Here is a 19721-nt window from a genome sequence, read left to right as displayed (position 1 = left end):
TATCTATTTCCCACGTCTCCTTTCTGTATATACAGCGCGTTCTGTGTTTCCTACTGGGTGACAGATATGTGTCTGTCTGTCTCGGGACCCGATTTAGAATAACTACTTCGATCGGAATAACTACTTCGACCGACAGTATTTGGAGCAACATGAGCGAGCGACATGGTCAGCAACGCGTGAAGAAGACGCGCGCTCTTGTGACACCGCCCTGACCTAACCTACGGCTGCAAACATCTTTTTAAACAAGTAACATTTAAATCATTTATATGAACAGTCTATTCTCACTACTACCGCTAACAAACTCTCATCTGCGTAACTATAAAGGTCGTTACAGAATACATCTCTATACAAGTAACAGAGGGAGAAACAGGAAGACGAAAACAGCCTCTGAAACTCCAATAATTTAAGCCAAAGGCAAACACTGGCAATTCGCGACAGAGAGGGATGCCAAAGACTAGCCTTTTTTTGCAACGGAAAAGAATGCCGAAAACCAGGATTTAGCACACTCACATCGTAAGATAAGCCAAAGACTAGCCTTTGACTAATAGCAGAAAGGGACAGCAAAGAATGGCTACTTTCTAACATAAAAGAACACCAGAGACTGACCTCTACATCAGGGAAGAACGCTGAAGGTTGACCTCTATGTAACAGAAAAGAACTAAGACTGACCTCCACATACCATAAAGAACTCCAAAGTCTGGCCTCTACAGCATGAGAGAATGTTTGTTTGTTTGTATGGTGTTTTTACGTTGCATGGAACCAGTGGTTATTCAGTAACGGGACCAACAGGTGTACGTGACTTCCGAACCACGTCGAGAGTGAACTTCTATCACCAGAAATACACATCTCTCACTCCTCAATGGAATGGCCGAGAATCGAACCCGCGACCACCGAGGTGAGAAGCAAACACCAAACCAACCACGCCACTGAGGCGCTTTGTGAGAGAATGTCAGACTAGCCACTCTGTAACATGAAGGAATTCTAAAAGCTGGCCTCTGCAGAATTAAAGAATATCAGACGGGCCACTCTGCAACAAAATAAATGCCAAAAACTGACTTTTAGCAACAGAAAATCAATACTGACCTGTTGCAACAGAAAACACTGGCAAAGACTTGCTCCTATGTATAACAAAAAGAATGTCAAGGAATAGTATGTAGCATGGAAGAGAATGCCAAAGACTGACCTATACCTCAGAAAACAATACCAAAGACTGGCCTTGACCTCAGAAAAGAATGCCAAAGACTGGCCTTTTTGCAACAAAACGAATGCCAAGGACTGGTGCAAAACACAGAAAAGAACGCAAAAGGCCGACCTTAAGCACAGAGAAAAAACCGCCAAAGACTGACTTAAGTTCATAAAAGAACGCTAAGGACTAACCTTAAGCACAGAAAAGAACGCCAAGGACCAGCCTCTTTGCACAAGAAAAGAACGTAGAAGATTAACCTTCAGCAACCCTAGAGTATGCCTAAGACCTCTTATTAAGTGGCCCTTTCCACGGCATCTTCTGTCTCCTAAGCATGTCTACTGTGTTATTTGGGGTCAAGCCCCATATTCCCTCCTAGTTTTACTATTCCTTTAGGCCTTGCATATTTTACGATATCTGTCTGCCCGTCTCGTGAGCCTGGGCGTAAGTTATGCATAATCCCTCCTGTTATTTCCTACACGACGTAGTGGCTTTAAGGTAAGCTGGACCCTACCATTAAATAACCTCAACGAAATAAACTTCATAGACTCGAAAGGTATGAGGCCATATATCCTACTGACCCCTCCAAAACAGACAAGAGACAAATAACCCGTCAGGGTACCTCATCTTGCATAAACTTTGTGTATTGAACCTTTGCAACTATTCCTGGGGTTTGTGACCGAAACTTTCTCTGTAGCCTACTCTAAAGATTGAAATTCTTTAACTGGCTCGTATATAACGCCCTCTCTCTCTCTCATTTAAGGTTAAGTATATCACTTCTTCAGGGTAGACGCTCCACTCTGCTTCTCTTACCCTTCAAGCCTGGCCTACCTGGGTAGAGAGGGCTGTCAGTCACCCTACAAGCTCGTTCAAAGTACTTTTCTGTGACGCCTGAAACAGTAATCTACTTCAATAAAACTCTCGTGAACTGACTCATATGCAACCATAAAATCATTCTTGGCTCTGCAGGCCTCGTCGTGACCCAGATACCGCTCCCACCAGACTCAAAGGTCTGTTGCAAACCGCAGTGAAGACGCAGCAAATACGTCACTCACTCCTTGGCTTTCACAGTTCATTACCGGAAAAAAATCGTCCAGAAATACAGTGAAATTTGACTGTCAAAGAGCATTCTCCATTATCGTCGTCTGAGAGACTTTCACACTATATTTTTGTACATATAGGACAACGTCTACTCTAGTAAAACTCAAGTTCAGTTTATAAAAACTCTACAGACTTACTAATATCTTAATGTACCTAAGACTTGGAGAGTAATAGCTTCCTTTTACCATTATATACAATATACAATATACAATATATATATATATATATATATATATATATATATATATATATATATATATATATATATATATATATATGGTTGAAGGAAGCAAATGAGCATGAACCTAATTATTACACAAACTGCGTTGGTAAGATTTCTACAATGGTACTAGTTTAATGAAAGACCGAAATTGACTTAAATGCCGACCATTTACATGAAAGTGCCTTGCTGGATGGATGGGATAGGAGTTAGTGGACAAGTTATGATGGGGATATGGTGGATATTTTTTCTTCAAAATGTGTACCACCATCGATTTTGACGGAAGGGCTGACAGGACTGCCGGGCTTCTATTATTACTGACGAATAAACAGGGACTGTCTATAATGGACCCAATGAGGACTTCAAATGGCCTCAACAAATCCACAGGGGTGATGATGACGATGGTGAAATGTGAATGCTACCGCCTTCAATCTGGAAATTACTTAGATTATCATAAATAACTTATTAACTACACTGGGATTAATAAATGGAAATTGATGACAATGCTGACTGTGCGTCGAAGGTGGTTGGAGAGATGATCAAGAATGAAACAATAAACAGAAGGAATTACCTATTATGTCACACTAAAATACTTTACTATTTCACCTAAAAGCAATCGAGAAACTGGACGAAATAGTCTCATCTATGAACAGGAGTCCAAATGGCATCAAATGAAAGTCTACATTTTCCCTTTTCATACACTGGTCAAAGAACAACACTTGCTCCGCCCACACAGTATGGAGAAGCGAGTGCGGATGCAACAAACAAAAAAGACTGCCACATCCGTTGCACCGAATGATTCATACGAGATATTCAGTGTCGCGAGAAATACTAAATAAATAAATAAATAATCTCGTCTACGTTCTTTCCTTTCCACTTGTTAGTCATAAAACGAGGCTCACACGAGTGAGAGTCTCTCCGCCAGCACAAAGAAGACGCTCTTCGCGCCAATTCAGCAGGGAGAAGCGAGTGTGGATGTGATTGCTGACGGCCTGGAAGTGTCTCTCGAGATGAGTGGAGGATGTTGGGGCGTCGCGTTTGCGTTGTCCTTGGCCCCAGTGTACTCGTGGGTGAAGGCTGCCAGGAGTCCTCCAAGGGCGGGGCCTACCCAGAACACCTGCAAGGAAAAGAGGTGGATGAGAATGTAGTTTCTAAAGGGGATAAATGAAAATGCTCCTATCTGAAGAGATACAGTACTCATGTTTATATGTGTTGGGGTATAGGTACCTAAGAGGTTTTTTTATATTAAATTTATTTATATGGATGAGAACATATACAACAAACCGCTCAGAAAAAAGGAAATACGAAGAAGCAAGTGTACTCTCTCTCTCTCTCTCTCTCTCTCTCTCTCTCTCTCTCTCTCTCTCACGTATCTATGTACTCGCGTGCATATATATGTTATTTGTATATATATATATATTTATATATATATATATATATATATAATATTAGTATATATAGATATATATATATACGTATATATATATAATATATATATTATACAAACTTTGAGACAGAACAGTTTCAATCAATCGGATAGTGACTACCCTTGGAGGGAGGGCACGAACCTGAGGCTTCCAACCCCATCCCAGAAATTAATATCTAAAGACACAACGGACCATGGGTGTCTGCGTTATCGGTAAAAGATCACAATGAGGCCTAAAATTTAAAGAGAGGAAGCGAGTGTCAGAAGTGCATACACCAGCACTCTTTGGCCAAACTTCTAAGAAGCATAGATACGAGGTTCAAAAGTCGGTACACTTCATCTAAAAAGTTCACGAAGTTACACCTCACACTTTTTTTTACAGTTCTTAAAGCAAAGTTGGCAACATTGACTTAAAATAAGACGTACCAAAAAAATGCCAGATGACACTGATTGTGAGCTGGAAAATCACACTCTGCTTAGAACGTCCTGATTACAGACAGAAACTGCAGTTAAAACGCTTTTATTGTCATAATTCCTTTCTTCACTGTATGCATACATGTATGTATGTATATACTGGCCTTTGTACATTTAAGTAATTTTCATCTCAATTTTATTTTACTCTGACTCTCAGGGGATTTTATCACCTACTGTCCTAATTAGAGCAAGACAGTTTTTAGGCTTGCCCAATATATTGACGATAATAATAATAATAATAATAATAATAATAATAATAATAATAATAATAATAATAATAATAATAATAATAATAATAACAACATACCCAGTGGTATCTCCAGTCTCCAGTGACCACCGCGACTGCTAATGATCGTGCAGGATTCAAACCAACGCCCGTGAAATCCGCCTGCAAAGAAGAAGATAGATGTAGTCACATTGTGTATTGAATGGAATTGAATATAGAATTTAGACCAAAGGCCAACCACTGGAACCTATGAGGTCATTCAGCTGAAACGGAAATTGTCAGCAGGAGAAAAAACCTCGCGGTTGCACTATGAATCAATTGATAGGGGCGGGTGGAAAGTAAGATGGAAGAGAATATGAAAGGAGGTACAGTAAAACGAACGAAAGGGGTTGTAACTAGGATCCGAGGGGGCGCTGCAAAGAACCTTAATTAATGCCTAAAGTGCACCACACGAGGTGCACTGCCGGCACTAAGCCCCCTACGGGACACACTGTGTATTGTATGACACAAAAACTGACGTCATTTGTTTTCTGGCTACATTTTTATTCTATTTAATCATTTCTTTCTTTCTTTTCGAATAACTTATCTCTTCTTCCTGTATTTCTTGTTACCATCTGTTGCTTCTTTCAAATAAACATCATATTCTTTTGGAAGCTTGAATCCAAAGTCAATGGTCTCTGTGAGCTTGTTCCAAAAGATTAGGGTTCATCTTCTGAATAATAATAATAATAACAATAATAGTAAGAAATTCACAGCCTCACGAAAAACAGTTTATGTAATAAAAAATCCACAATTATATGGTAAACTGTATCACAATGAAGAAGACAAAAGTAAAGACTTTGCTCATGATTATAGTTGTAATAATAATAATAATAATAATAATAATAATAATAATAATAATAATAATAATAATAATGAGTGAAAAATTATAATAAGAAACTGTCAGGCGTTTTGAAACAGTAATGTTTTCCATCTCCAACAATGCTACCGGAGAATACACAGAGCTTCATACAATAACAAATAACCAAGGATGGACGTCGTTTCAAAGTACTATTAATCTCTTAAAGTAAGAAAATTGTAGACAAGCAGAAAATGGCGGAGTGGTGGAGGCAGTAAGGCCTGCAAGATTCATGTGACAGTAAGATAAATAAAAAAAATACACACACACACACACAATGGACGTTGCTTCCAACATATTATTTTTGTTTCTGACAAAAGTCAAGACGCCCTGAAGATGGTGGATGCTGTGTGGTCTCTAAAATGCGTGGTAGAATATGTGATGAGCAGAGAAGAAGAACTAAAAACAGAGGTTGTTTTCAAACTCTTGACTCTTTTCTAACAAAATCCTAAACTCTGACGACAGTTGAAGCAGTGCGTCCTTCTCCAAGATCAGTGAAGGATGCAGTGCTCGAAACCAAAGCCATGACAACTGTCTTCAAACGCTTTATTTAAGGCTTTATGCAGCGTCCCTTCGGCTCCTAGCTGCAACCTCTTTCATTCCTTTTACTGTACCTCCGTTCATGTTCTCTTTCTTCCACTTCACTTTCCACCCTCTCCTACCTATTGGATCAGATTGCAACAGCGAGTTTTTCTTCCGTTCTACTTTAAGTTTCCTTTTCAGCGCTGAATGACCTTGTAGGTCCCGGCGCTAGGCCTGTGGCCTAAATTCTATATTCTATTCTTCTTCTATCCTGGCATCTTACCGTTACGAAATCGGACGCACTGTTGATCTCTAAACGTCAGACTACAAAACTGAAGCCTTCAGATTCCTTCACAGGGGCACTTACGCTGAAGAGGGCGGCTGCCGTGTGGCCTGCTATGACGGGAATAGCAGATGAAGGCGTGAATTTGGGCGTCGTCGTGTCCCCCTGCGTGTCTTTCGTGTACCTGGAGGGGGCGTGGGTGGATTCGTAGGCCGACAATGAAATCAGGGTGACGAAGAGAGTTGCCAGGAACTCGGCTCCCCAGCCCTTTTGAGAGAGAAAAACAGAGAGTTATAAGCGATCAGCGGCGTTATTTGGGTGGGGTGTCAGGGCAGGCGGGGGGGGGGGGGGGGGGGTCAACTTGCCCAGCCTCACAAGACTCAACTTGCCTCAACTTGCCTCCCTCACCCCAAGCCCCAAGAAGTAACAGCATGTTTCTTTTTAAATATACAATCATAAATATATAAAAGTTATCGGAAATATTACGTTTCTTGATTCTTGTCTGTCAACTATATAAAAAAAAAAATAGCTACCAGTGATAATGAGATAAACAAACAGTAGTTGGAGTTGAGTAATTAGTTTCTACTGAAATACCTTGATCACGTGGCTTTAAAAAGACATAAAATAGCTCAAAATAGAAAAAAAAAAAAAAAAAAAAACCAGCTGATTAAGCTCATTTCGCTCGCCAAACCGTCTTTGCCAGCCCCCCCCCCCCCCCACCACAAAAATCTGAAATGACGCCCCTGTGAGCGAAATGAAACTGTCTGTAAACACTCTCAGAATTTTTAAATACTTCATATATATTTCATACCTGTTTCAACTCATGAAACTCTGAAGCGAAAGCGGCCACTCTATTCATTAAGATGCCTACTGGTATTATGAATAAATATGGAGTAATTACATGTGAGTACATTTAAATGGCGTCCTATATTCATTACGCAAAGTATTGTCAACGGGAAAGTGCAAGGATCGTGTTACAGCCATGAAATTCAGAAAGATATATGTGTGAGGTGTTATTATTTATAACTCAGTCAAAAAAGATCAGTGAAAAGTTGAATCACAGTTGGGAGAAACAATAAATATTGTGTGTAAAATCATTTGTTGATAAGGAAGGGGGTAAAACTACCGAGGGAGAACTTGAAAAAGCATTTTTTGATAACGTTATTACAGGATCTTTTCTGCAAGTCTTCATTCTGTGCAGCTTGGTGTAACCTTGAAGAGCCTGTGATCTTATTTTACACCACCTTGTTGTCTAACCAGTCTAAGAATAGTGAGGATGACCAGCTTATAAGCTTGATGGCGAGCGCTAAGCTAAGCTGCGCACAGGTCGACCGGTCGCCGCTGTAGTTAGCACGGTCGATACGAAAGTGTACGAACTTACGCTCCCGACGCTCCAAGTTTCACACCGGGGCGGACAAACAAGATCCATTCGCCTTTAAAGTTCCTCGTTGGACGAGTCGGTTATGCGCTCTACTACCGATCCCAGCGTCCGGGTTCGATTCCCAGCCCTGCCAACGCGGAATCAGAAGAATTTATTTCTAGTGATAGAAGTTCATTTCTCGATGTGGTTAGGATCCCGCAATAAGCTGTAGGTCCCGTTGCTAAGTAACCAATTGGTTCCTAGCCACGTAAAAGAATATCTAATCCTTCGGGCCAGCCCTAGAAGAGCTGTTAATCAGCTCAGTGGTCTGGTTAAACTAAGATATACTTGACTTTTTTCTCTAATTTTTTTTTTTTTTTTTAACTCACCTTGTATTATTATAGACAGAGCACTTATTTAATAAGGGTCAGAAAGTTATGATCTGTGAGCATTTAAGACGAATTTCGACTGCAATGCCTTTCAAGTTAAATGGTATGAGTAAGCCTTGCACGGAAAGACTCCAGGAATTTTTTCACGACCTGAATACCAAACCAAGAGTAAGGAGGGTGGTGGGTAACTTGATAATTAAAGAGAATAAAAAAAAAAGTCCCCTTTGTTTAAAAATGGTCTGTGCAAATAATTCCCTCGAAGAAAGGAACAATGCCAAAGCTCCTGAGTTAATGTTCTAAATCAAATGGCTATTTGTTATCCTTTATAAATCATGTTCTGTCATAAGAGGTTAAGCTAATTAAGTCAAGATGGTTTTTAAATATAATAGTTATAAATGTCAAGATACAATGGTTCTTAAACTTTTTATTTTTTTTGGTCCACGCACTCTTTCACACACACACACACACACACACACACACACACACACACACACATATATATATATATATATGTGTGTGTGTGTGTGTGTGTGTATGTGTGTGTGTTGCACCGAGGAAATCAGATTTGATAATTCTATCTCAACTTTAATGCTTATTACTCCAGAACTCTGACAATTCATTAATGATAACGACCAGGAAGGTCTTCAGTGAAAAGCCCAAATGAACAGTCGCCTGCGAATGAAGTGATAAGGAGAGCTGAAATGGAATCAAATCAGAATTTCTATTTTTTTAGATATATAAATGGTTGGAATCCTGGGTTTATTGTAATTACAACCAGCTGCTTTCCACTATAAGAATACTGAAAAGTGTCTAGGCTTATTTCCACGTTTCATTTTTTGCTTATTTATCGTTCAAATATATATACATATGTATATATATATACTACTTACCTATAATATTATATATATATATATATATATATATATATATAATATATTATATATATATATATAGATATATATATAAAATAAATATATATATATATATATTAAATATATATATATAATTAATATATAACATACTATACATCTATAAGAGTATATATATATATGTATGTATATATATATATATATATATATATATATATATATATATATATATCATATATATATATATATATATTTGCAGTCCGGAATTCCTAGACTCCGAGAATTGTAAAATTTATGACGTAGGAAATAGGTTTAAAATACCCAAAGTTTTTAATTGACAAATCTTTGCAGAAAGCTAGAAATATTTTTTATTCCGCTAACAATAGGGAGCCTTTTGTGAGAGAAAATATCTTAACACTGCCATATAATGTCAATCTTTCTTTTATTCAGAAATTACTGAAAACTTTCAAGATAAATGTGGTATATAAAAATTCAGGAACACTTCAAAATATCATTGTGCGTAATTCCCCAAAACAATCTAGTGGCTGCATTTACACGATTCCTTGTGCTGGCTGTAATTACAACTACCTTGGTCAAACTGGTAAAGAACTAGATTACCGTCTAAAACAACACCGTTACGCAGTTAGAACAGGACAATCGACGAGTGCTTTATTTGTACACATGAATGATTTTAACCATAGTATAGACTGGAAAAATGCATCTGAAGTAATATTTTGTAACCATATTGTAAAAAGAAACATAATAGAATCTGCATTTATTAAGCATTTTAACGATCAACTAATGAATCTGAGTTCAGGTCTTTTTAAATTAGATAGTTACCTTGTTTATAAAATTGTAGGGAAATACAATGTCACCTTTTAGCAACAGCCTGTTATACTAACTGCAGTTTCAGTTCTTAAGCACTTTTAAAGTATTCTTACTTGTTTGGTAGTGACAATTTGTAATGATAATTTGCTTGTTAATGGCTTTGATCTTTGTTCTGTGAAATTTTCTTGTTTATGTTTCTATTTATTTATTTTACTTTGTACCCAGAAGAAGTGTACGCAATACACGAAAGCGCTTGGTACCTGGTCTTTGATTCTTCACCTTTCATGTGGCTATTTACGTACACATTTGTCACGTGCTGTTTGGTGACTTATTGTGATATATATATATATATATATATATATATATATATATATATATATATATATATATATATATATATAAATGACATTGTCTGTAAACACTCTCAGAATTTTTAAATACTTCATATATATTTCATACCTGTTTTCAACTCATATGCTTAAATATTCATGACAACTCTCAGATTGAAAGATACAGTGACATGCTTGTAACTTTAAGAAAAAATGTTACCGGTTAAAAAAATCATATTCACGTCTTTTCTCCTTTGAATGTATTCTAAAACGTCTAAATTTAGTGAAAGTTTATACTTTTTAACGGTTCGCCTTTTCTGTACTGGAGAGTAAACGAGAGTAAATATGAAAGAAGTTCTATTTTTGCTACGTAATTCTTTACCTAACCTTAATTAATATAGCTTGGTCCTCGTAGAGAGAGAGAGAGAGAGAGAGAGAGAGAGAGAGTGGGGCGGGGCAGTGCTGCCAGTGCACCCATTACTTAATTAAGGTCCTTTGCAAGCGTCCCTTCGGCCCCTAGCTGCAGCCCCCTTTCATTCCTTTTACTTTACCTCTTTTCATATTCTCTTTCTTCCATCTGCTTTCCACCCTCTCCTAACAATTATTTCATGGTGCAACTGCTTTGAGGTTTTCTTCCTGTTACACCTTGCAAACCTCACTCCTATCAATTTCCACTTCAGCGATGAATGACCTCATAGGTCCCAGCGCTTGGCCTTGGACCAAAATTCTATATTCCATACAGCTTGTTTTTTAAAGTTCAGGTTTACGAAACTTTCATCGTGGCTCGAACTTCTCTGAATACGTTCAAACGTCAATGGTTTTTTTTTTTTTTTTTTTTTTTTTTTTTTTTTTTTTTTGTTTTTTTTTTTTTTTTTTTTTTTTTTTTTTTTTTTTTTTTTTAAGTCCAATTCCGGTCGTTAGCGAGACTTTCTCAAACAAGGACCAACAGCAATGGGAAGACCTGCTTGAATAAATGATAGGCTCTGTTCTGTCGACAAGGGTTGGGAGGACTGTTACAGCGCCTAATCTGACCAAAAATAATGCATGAAACCTCAGGTTGGGAAATATAATTTCAACGTTTCCACGGTTGCTTTCTTGGCAGACGGAGGTTTCAGTTGGAAGGCTTGCTACCTATTTCTATGGTGTATGTATGTAATGATATATATATATATATATATATATATAGATATATGTATGTATGTTGTATATAATATATATTATAAATTATATATATTATAAGTATAAATTATTTTTCTAATATGATTCCAGGAAAAATGGCTTTCCAAAACGTGGGTGTTGAAATATTAGGAATGTGACCGAATTTTCAGAACGGCTTTCAAATTCCTATGTAAGATTTCCATCACACACACACACACACACACACACACACACACACACACACACATATATATATATATATATATATATATATATATATATATTACATACATACACATACATAAAATTTGTGCTTATGTGCGAGTACGTGTGTTCACAGGTATACCTACACGCAACCTTCAATATTTATTAATATTCAATGCAGAAAAGGCTAACTCTTGTTGATAACCAAAATCTTGGATCCTCCCTTCTTACTAAGGTCATCAGATAATTTATTCAACGTTTACATATCTATTAGCATTTATTTATCAGAAAGAAATTTTTAATTGAACATTGATTTAAAATTGCTAAAATAAAAAATAATTTTTTTTTCCAGTTTCCTGCTCTGCGGGAAGCACAAGTTTCATCTGTATACGTTTATCCCACCTGTAGACTGGCTGACAGGTAAGACAATCTTGACAGATTCAAATTTGTCATCCTCTGAAGTAAATACTTTTCTGCATACAAGTATTAAATTCCATTTGTAGATAAGTCTCAGTTAGATAAGAAGCTCTAAATTTTGAAATAGAATTAAGAAGACTTATTTTGAATACTGCTGATAAGTAAATCAACAAGCATACTACATTACTAACCCCTTGTTTGTTTGTTTGTTCGTATTTTGTTTATACGTTACATGGATCCAGTGGTTATTCAGAAACTGTACCAACGGGTTTACGTGACTTCCGAACCACGTCGAGAGTGAACTTCTATCACCAGTAATACACAACTCTCACACCTCAATGGAATGCCCGAGAATCGACCTCGCGGCCACCTTGTAAATAAATCAACTGACAAGTACGAAATAAATCATACATAACAACAATATTCATGAATCAAAAAAAATAATTCCAATGTCAGAAAAAATCAATGGACATGAATTACAAACAACGTTTGATTAACTCAACCGACGCAAATTACAAATTACTCATCAATAAATCAACACAGATAAATTACACATTAAAAATGAATAAATTGAGGGACAAAAACTTCGAACTAGTCATGAATAAATGAACACATGAATAAGAACTATTCATGAATAAATCAACAAATAAATAGGAATTATTCATGAGTAAAGTACGCTTGAACGAAAAATGAATACGAACCATTCATGAATAAATCAACACATGAATACGAAACTATTCATGAATAAATCTGCAAATGCATACGAAACTCTCCGTGAATAAATCAACACATACGAACTATTCTTGAACAAATTCAAAGTGTCAGAATAAATCTAGACAAAATTCAAACTATGTAAGAATAAATCAACTAACAAATTCAAATTATTCAAAAATAAATCAACAAACGAAATTCAAACTATGTAAGAATAAATCAGCAAACAAAATTCAAATTATGCAAGAAAAAATCAACAGACAAAATTCAAACTATGCAAGAATAAATCAGCAAACAAAATTCAAACTATGAAAGTAAAAATCTACAGACAAAATTCAAACTAAGAAAGAATAAATTAAGAAACAAATTCAAGCTATTCAAGAATAAATCAACGGACAAAATTCAAACTAAGAAAGAATAAATAAACAAACAAATTCAAACTATTCAAGACTAAATCAACAGACAAAATGTAAACTAAGCAAGAATAAATTAAGAAACAAATTCAAACTATACAAAAATAAATCAACACACAAAACTCAACCTATGCAAAAATAAATCAAGACGAAATTCAAACTAGAAAAAACACAAAAATACTCAAAACTATGCAAGAATAAATCAACAAACAAAGTGAAAACTATGCGAGAATAAATCAGCACACAAAAATAAACAAACTATTTTAAGAATAAAGCCACTGACAAAATCCAACCGGCTCACGAACAAATCAACACACGAATATGAACTATTCCCGAATAAACTCAAACTATGCCAGAATAAATCAAAACACACCAACTACACCTGGAAAGTAAATGAACCCGACAACTTTACAAACCTTCCTGATGAAAAAAAAAGAAAAAGAAAAAAACCTATAAGCCCGAAAACGAGATGAATAGCTAGGAGAGGATTCTTCCTCTGCCTTTTGTATCATTAGCAACTATATAATTGGATGGGATCTGGCCGACCTCCTCTTTGAGTTGTGCTCCCGGTAAAAGCGGTATATTTTATAATTTATATATATATATATATATATATATATATATATATATATATATTGTCATAAAGCTGGGGGAAGGGTATCCTTAAGTCCACAGTAGGAAGGTGAGTGAAACTGGGTACTTGGAACAAGTACTTTCATAGTTTATATCTACATTCTCAAGTTCACTATGAATCAATGAGATGTTGCGAGACTTACTTTAAGTGGATTTAAAGATATATGTGTGTGTATGTATATATATGTTATATATATATATATACTATACATATATCATATACATATATATATATATATATATATATATAAAGATATATATATATATACACACATATATATATACTTATACTATTATGCACGGCCTTGATAAATGGTCTTCCCTTTGTTTGTTTGTATGGAGTTTTTACGTTGCATGGAACCAGTGGTTATTCATCAACTGGACCAACGGCTTTACGTGACTTCCGAACCACGTCGTGAATGGACTTCTTTCACCAGAAATAACATATCTCACACCTCGATGGAATGCCCGAGAACCGAACTCGCGGCCACTGAGGTGGCAGGTCAAGACTATACCAACCACGCCATATAAAAATGCTCAGCACGAAAACGGTACAATTTCTTCTATCATGACATTAACACAAAAAATGTGACAAAGAAAGCTTTTAGGGGTCTATAACATTATCTCAGTAAATGTAGAGCAATTGTCACAACGATCTAACAGAGAAAATAGTTCTTCTTAATACAAAAAGCCTTAACGATCTAGGTAGCCCTAAAAGATGATTCTGATACTGAATAACAAGAATTGTTCGCAAAGCAACAGCTATTTACAATCTTCGTCAACGAAGACAATTTTCTTCTCTACAATATAGATACTTGATGATCTCAGCGAACAATGGTTTACCATAATTGAAAAATGGTTCATAAAATGATGGCGATACAAATCTTGATATATACAAAGTTTCATCTCAACCCATTCACATCGAGAATATCAAATTTCTAAGTAATGTTTCTTCCAAACATTGAGCGTTGTAAACACAACAATGTCAAAACATAGCATTCTGTAACAGTTTTTTTTATCTTCACGAAATACAGATACATAAAAATATCTTTTTTATCTTCATAAAACGTCATGGTGACAATATCCCAAAGAAAGACTTCAAAAGGTCATGCGGACAATATTTCAAAGAATGACTTCTTATTAAAAGTACATGGGGGTAATATTTCAAAGTAGGACCTTTCTAAAGGTCATGGGAACAATAGTCCAAAGAAGGACTTTCTGAAACGTCACGAGGACAACATTCCAAATAATGACTTTTTGAAAAGTCATAAGGACAATATTCCAAAGAAGAACCTTTCAAAAGGTCATGGGAACAATATTCCAAGGAAGGACTTTATTAATAGGTCATAGGGGACAGTATTCCAAAGAAGGACTTTTTACTAAAAGCTCATGAGGATACAATTCCAAAGAAGGACTTTTTTAAAAGGTCATAGCGACAATATTCCAAAGAAGGACATTTATTAAACGCTCACGGGGACAATATTCCAAAGGAGGACTTTTTTAAGAGGTCATGGGAATAATATTCCAAAGAGGGACTTTTTTAAGAGGTCAAGGGAACAATATTCCAAAGAGGGACTTTTTTAAGAGGTCAAGGGAACAATATTCCAAAGAGGGACTTTTTTAAGAGGTCAAGGGGGCCCAATAATTCCAAAGAAGGAACCTTTTTTAAGTAGGGTTCCTTGGGAACAATAATTCCAAAAGAGGGACTTTTTTAAGAGGTCAAGGGAACAATATTCCAAAGAGGGACTTTTTTAAGAGGTCAAGGGAACAAATTAAATTTTTTCCCAAAGGGGAGGGCGTGGGGACTTTTTTTTAAGGGTCAAGGGAACAATTTCCAAAGATTTTTTGGACTTTTTTTAAGAGGTTCAAGGGGATAAATATTCCAAAAAAAGGACTTTTTTAAAGGTCAAGGGGATAATATTCCAAAAAGAAGGGACTTTTTTTGTATTGGAGGTCAAGGGGATTAAATATTCCAAAGAAGGGGCTTTTTAAGAGGTCCAAGGGAATAATATTCCAAAAGAAGGGACTTTTTTTTAAAGGTCAAGGGGGATAAATTCCAAAGAAGGGACTTTTTTAAGGAGGTTCAAGGGGCTAATATTCCAAAGAAGGGACTTTTTTGTTTAATTGGAGGTCCAAAAAAGGGATTCAAATCTTCCAATAGGAGGGACTTTTTATGAGGGTCAAGGGGATTAATATTTCAAAAAGGGACTTTTTAAGAAGTGGTCAAGGGGGATAATATTCCAAAGAAGGGACTTTTTTTAAGAGGTCAAGGGGATAATATTCAAAAGAAAGGGACTTTTTTTTTTAAGAGGTCAAGGGGGGAATAATTTCCAAAGAGGGACTTTTTAAGGGTTCCAAGGGCGGGATAATATTCAAAAGAGGGACTTTTTTAAGAAGGTCAAAAGGGCGATAATAATGACCAAGAAGGGATTTTTTTATTGAGGTTTTTTGGTCAAGGGGATAATATTCCAAAAGGGGAGGACTTTGGTTTAAAGAGGGTTTTTTCAAGGGGGATAATATTCCAAAAGAGGGAACTTTTTTTAAGAGGTCAAGGGGATAATATTCCAAAAGAAGGGACCTTTTTTAAGAGGCAAGGGGGATAATATTCCAAAAAGAGGGACTTTTTTTTTTTTTCCGAAAGGTCAAGGGGGTATAATATTCCAAAAGGGGACCTTTTGTTTTAAGAGGTCAAGGGATAATATTCAAAATTTTTTAAAGAGGGGAACCTTTTTTAAGAGGTCAAGGGGATAATTATTAAAGAGGGACCCTTTTTTTAAGAGGGTCAAGGGGGATAATATTCCAAAGAGGGTGGGGGGGGGGTGGGGGGTAATCTTTTGTTTTAAGAGGTCCAAGGGGGTAATATTCCAAAGGAGGGACTTTTTTTTTTTTTTATTGAGGGTCAAGGGGATAATATTCCAAAGGGAGGGACTTTTTTTTTAATTGAGGTTTTTTTTTAGGGGATAAATAATATTTCCAAAGAGGGACTTTTTTAAGTGGTTCAAAGGGGAAATGATTTTTTTAATATTTCCAAAAGAAGGGACTTTTTTAATGAGGGCGGGGTCCAAGGGGGGTTTTTAATGGGGATTCCAAAAGAGGGACCTTTTTTAATGGGGTTTAAGGAAAAGGTTTTTCAAGGGGAATAATATTTCAAAAAGAGGGGACTTTTTTTTTAAAGAGGTCAAGGGGGTAATTAAATTTCCAAAGAGGGACTTTTTTAAGAGGTTCAAGGGGATAATTATTCCAAAGAAGGAATTTTTTTGTTTTTTTTTAATGGGAGGTTCCAAGGGGGATAATTATTCCAAAAGAGGGACTTTTTTTAAGAGGGTCAAGGGGATAATATTCCAAAAAGAAGGGGACTTTTTTAAGAGGTCAAGGGGGATAATATTCCAAAAGAGGGACCGTTTTTAATGGGATTCCAAAGGGGAATAATTTTTTATTCAAAAGGGGAGGGACTTTTTTAAGAGGTTCAAGGGGATTAATAATTCAAAGAGCGGACTTTTTTCAAGAAGGTCAAAGGGGGAATAATATTCCAAAGAGGACTTTTTTAAGAGGGCAAGGGGATTTTTAATATTCCCAAAGAGGACTTTCTTAAGGGAAGGTCAAGGGACCGGTGGTTAAATTCCAAAAAGAGGGACTTTTTAAAACGAGGTGTAAATAGGGGAAGAATATTCCAAAGAAGGGACTTTTTTTTTAATGAGGTCAAGGGGATTAATATTCCGAAAGAGGGACTTTTTTAATGAAGGTCAAAGGGGACAATATTACCAAAAGGGGAAGGGAACTTTTAAGAGAGTCAAGGGATAACAAAAATTCAAAAGAGGGACTTTTTTCTTAAGTACTTTTTTAATAGGTCAAAGGGGGTAATATTCCAAAGATGGGACCTTTTTTAAGAGGTCAAGGGGATAATATTTCCAAAGAAAGGACTTTTTTTTATGAGGTCAAGGGGAATAATATTCCAAAGAGGGACTTTTTTAGAGTAAGGGGATAACATTCCAAAGAGGGACTTTTTTAAGAGGTCAAGGGGATAATATTCCAAAGAAGGACTTTTTTTAAGAGGTCAAGGGGATAATATTCCAAAGAGGGACTTTTTTTAAGAGGTCAAGGGGATAATATTCCAAAGAGGGACTTTTTTATGAGGTCATGGGGACAATATTTCCAAGAAGGGACTTCCTAAACAGTCATGCCCCGTGACTAATGGGTTCAGCAAATGGTTATTACACTCCGAGTGTCTTAATTGCTTTTCTGGGCGAGTTTTAAAATGATTAATCTCTCTTAATTAATGATAGCTGCCGGTGCTACTAACGCTGTCACAATGCCAGGGAATGTTAATAAAAAACTCCCCACCCTTCATTAGTTTGAGAAATGCTCGCTGAATTTAGATACATAAAAATGTCAATATATATATATATATATATATGTGTGTGTGTGTGTGTGTGTGTGTGTGTGTGTGTGGGGGGGGGGGGGGGGGGGGGAAGAGGCACGAAGTTTCTGAATGGAAGACAATTATGGGCAAACCAAAGAAATTTGCAGTTTTAGAGGTGATTAATAAAAGTAACTAGAGAACTTCTCATCGACAAAATGAAAATCGATCAATCAAGCAATCAACATACATACATCTACATACATATATATATATATATATATATATATATATATATATATATATATATATATATATATATGTGTGTGTGTGTGTGTGCCATGGAGTTTTAGATGTAAAAAATGTAATATAAAACGAGTGAGAAGTTTCAGGTGGGAAGAACAAATATGGGTTTTCAAGTTGGAAGGACAGATGCATAAATGCAGTGCATGAAGCTTCAGACTAGAAGAATAAATGAATCAATAGTGAGTGCCAGAACAAAACAGTATCAAGAAATAAGTATGGCGTCTAAGATATGAATATGAGATGAGTTTCAGACAGGAAGACCGAATCCATAAATATGACATCAGACTGGAAAGAGAAAATCAATAAGTAATTGATTCCAGATTGGAAAAATACTTCCGCAAATACAGAGTTTAGGACTATAGTAGATTCATATTAGCCGTGCATTTGATGACGAGGCCAGTCCCGTACGACGCTCCTGACTGGCTGTTGATCAGCCAGTGACAGGGCTGGAAACTCTGTCTCTCGATAGAGTTCACGTAGGCAGGATGTGTGTTCCACCTTTCCTGAGGGATGCTTTTGAAAGACGTATCCTACCTATGAGAACTCTTGAGAGAGACAGACTTTCCAGCACCGTGATTGGCTTATCAACAGCCGATCAGGAGCGTCGTAAGGGACTGGTCTAGACATTAGATGTACCGGTGATGTGAACCTACGACAGCACGACAACTCGAAGCGCTCTGGTCACTCATTTACTTCATTAGGTCCAACTGGGGCTTAGCCGAACGACTCCTAAGCGCATTTTTCCCTTCGCTCTTCAATGGCCAGGGGTACAAACAAGATTTGGAGCGCGAGCACTTGTCAGCTGCTTTTGCATCAATTAGCGGAGCTTTCTTGTTTTTTTTTTTTATTTTTTTTTTTTTATATAATTAGGAGAGCATCTCTCTCTCTCTCTCTCTCTCTCTCTCTCTCTTACTCTCTCTCTCTCTAGAAAAGAAATAATTAAATCGGGTAACAAGGAAAAGCATTTACTATATATATATATATATATATATATATATATATATATATATATATATATATATATATATATATATGTACACACACACAGGTGAAAAACAAGAGACGGGGTGTAGGTCATGATCCTGACCGGTTTCGACTTTATTTCCAAGCCACTGACGATGGACAGATACATAGTATTAGTCACAAATATATATACTAAAGAGATAGTACAGACTAACATACACACACAGCCGTTTGAGACTGCATACCCACCCACAATATACTCTCAGGGGACATTACCGACAATCGTACCCACCGAAGGAGACTACAAATCAAGACCTGACAGGTGTCATGGATGCGGGATTGGCAATCTCATTAACACAGCTGAACACTTAGCGTGTTTACAAATTTATCTCTACTGCCTACCTTAAAGTTTAAACAATTTACCAATTTCTTTCAATATCAAAGGGTCAGT

At 36.3% G+C, this 19721-nt stretch overlaps 1 protein-coding gene across 2 annotated transcripts in view; it reads right to left on the bottom strand.

The window, feature by feature from the left end:
• Positions 1–819: 819 nt before the first annotated feature.
• The window catches only part of LOC135226577 (lens fiber major intrinsic protein-like), a 150152-nt gene continuing 131250 nt past the window's right edge, over positions 820–19721 (bottom strand). For both annotated transcript variants that reach the window (XM_064266261.1, XM_064266262.1), the window contains 3 exons: positions 6418–6600; positions 4712–4792; positions 820–3621 (listed from right to left, as the gene is read on the bottom strand). In XM_064266261.1, the coding sequence (XP_064122331.1) occupies positions 3457–3621; positions 4712–4792; positions 6418–6600 (429 nt within the window). In that variant the 3' untranslated portion in view covers positions 820–3456. The remainder of the gene's footprint in view (positions 3622–4711; positions 4793–6417; positions 6601–19721) is intronic.

Source organism: Macrobrachium nipponense, chromosome 14 (genome assembly GCF_015104395.2).
Source record: "Macrobrachium nipponense isolate FS-2020 chromosome 14, ASM1510439v2, whole genome shotgun sequence".
NCBI lineage: Eukaryota > Metazoa > Arthropoda > Malacostraca > Decapoda > Palaemonidae > Macrobrachium > Macrobrachium nipponense.
This window is presented reverse-complemented; position numbering and strand designations above follow the sequence as displayed.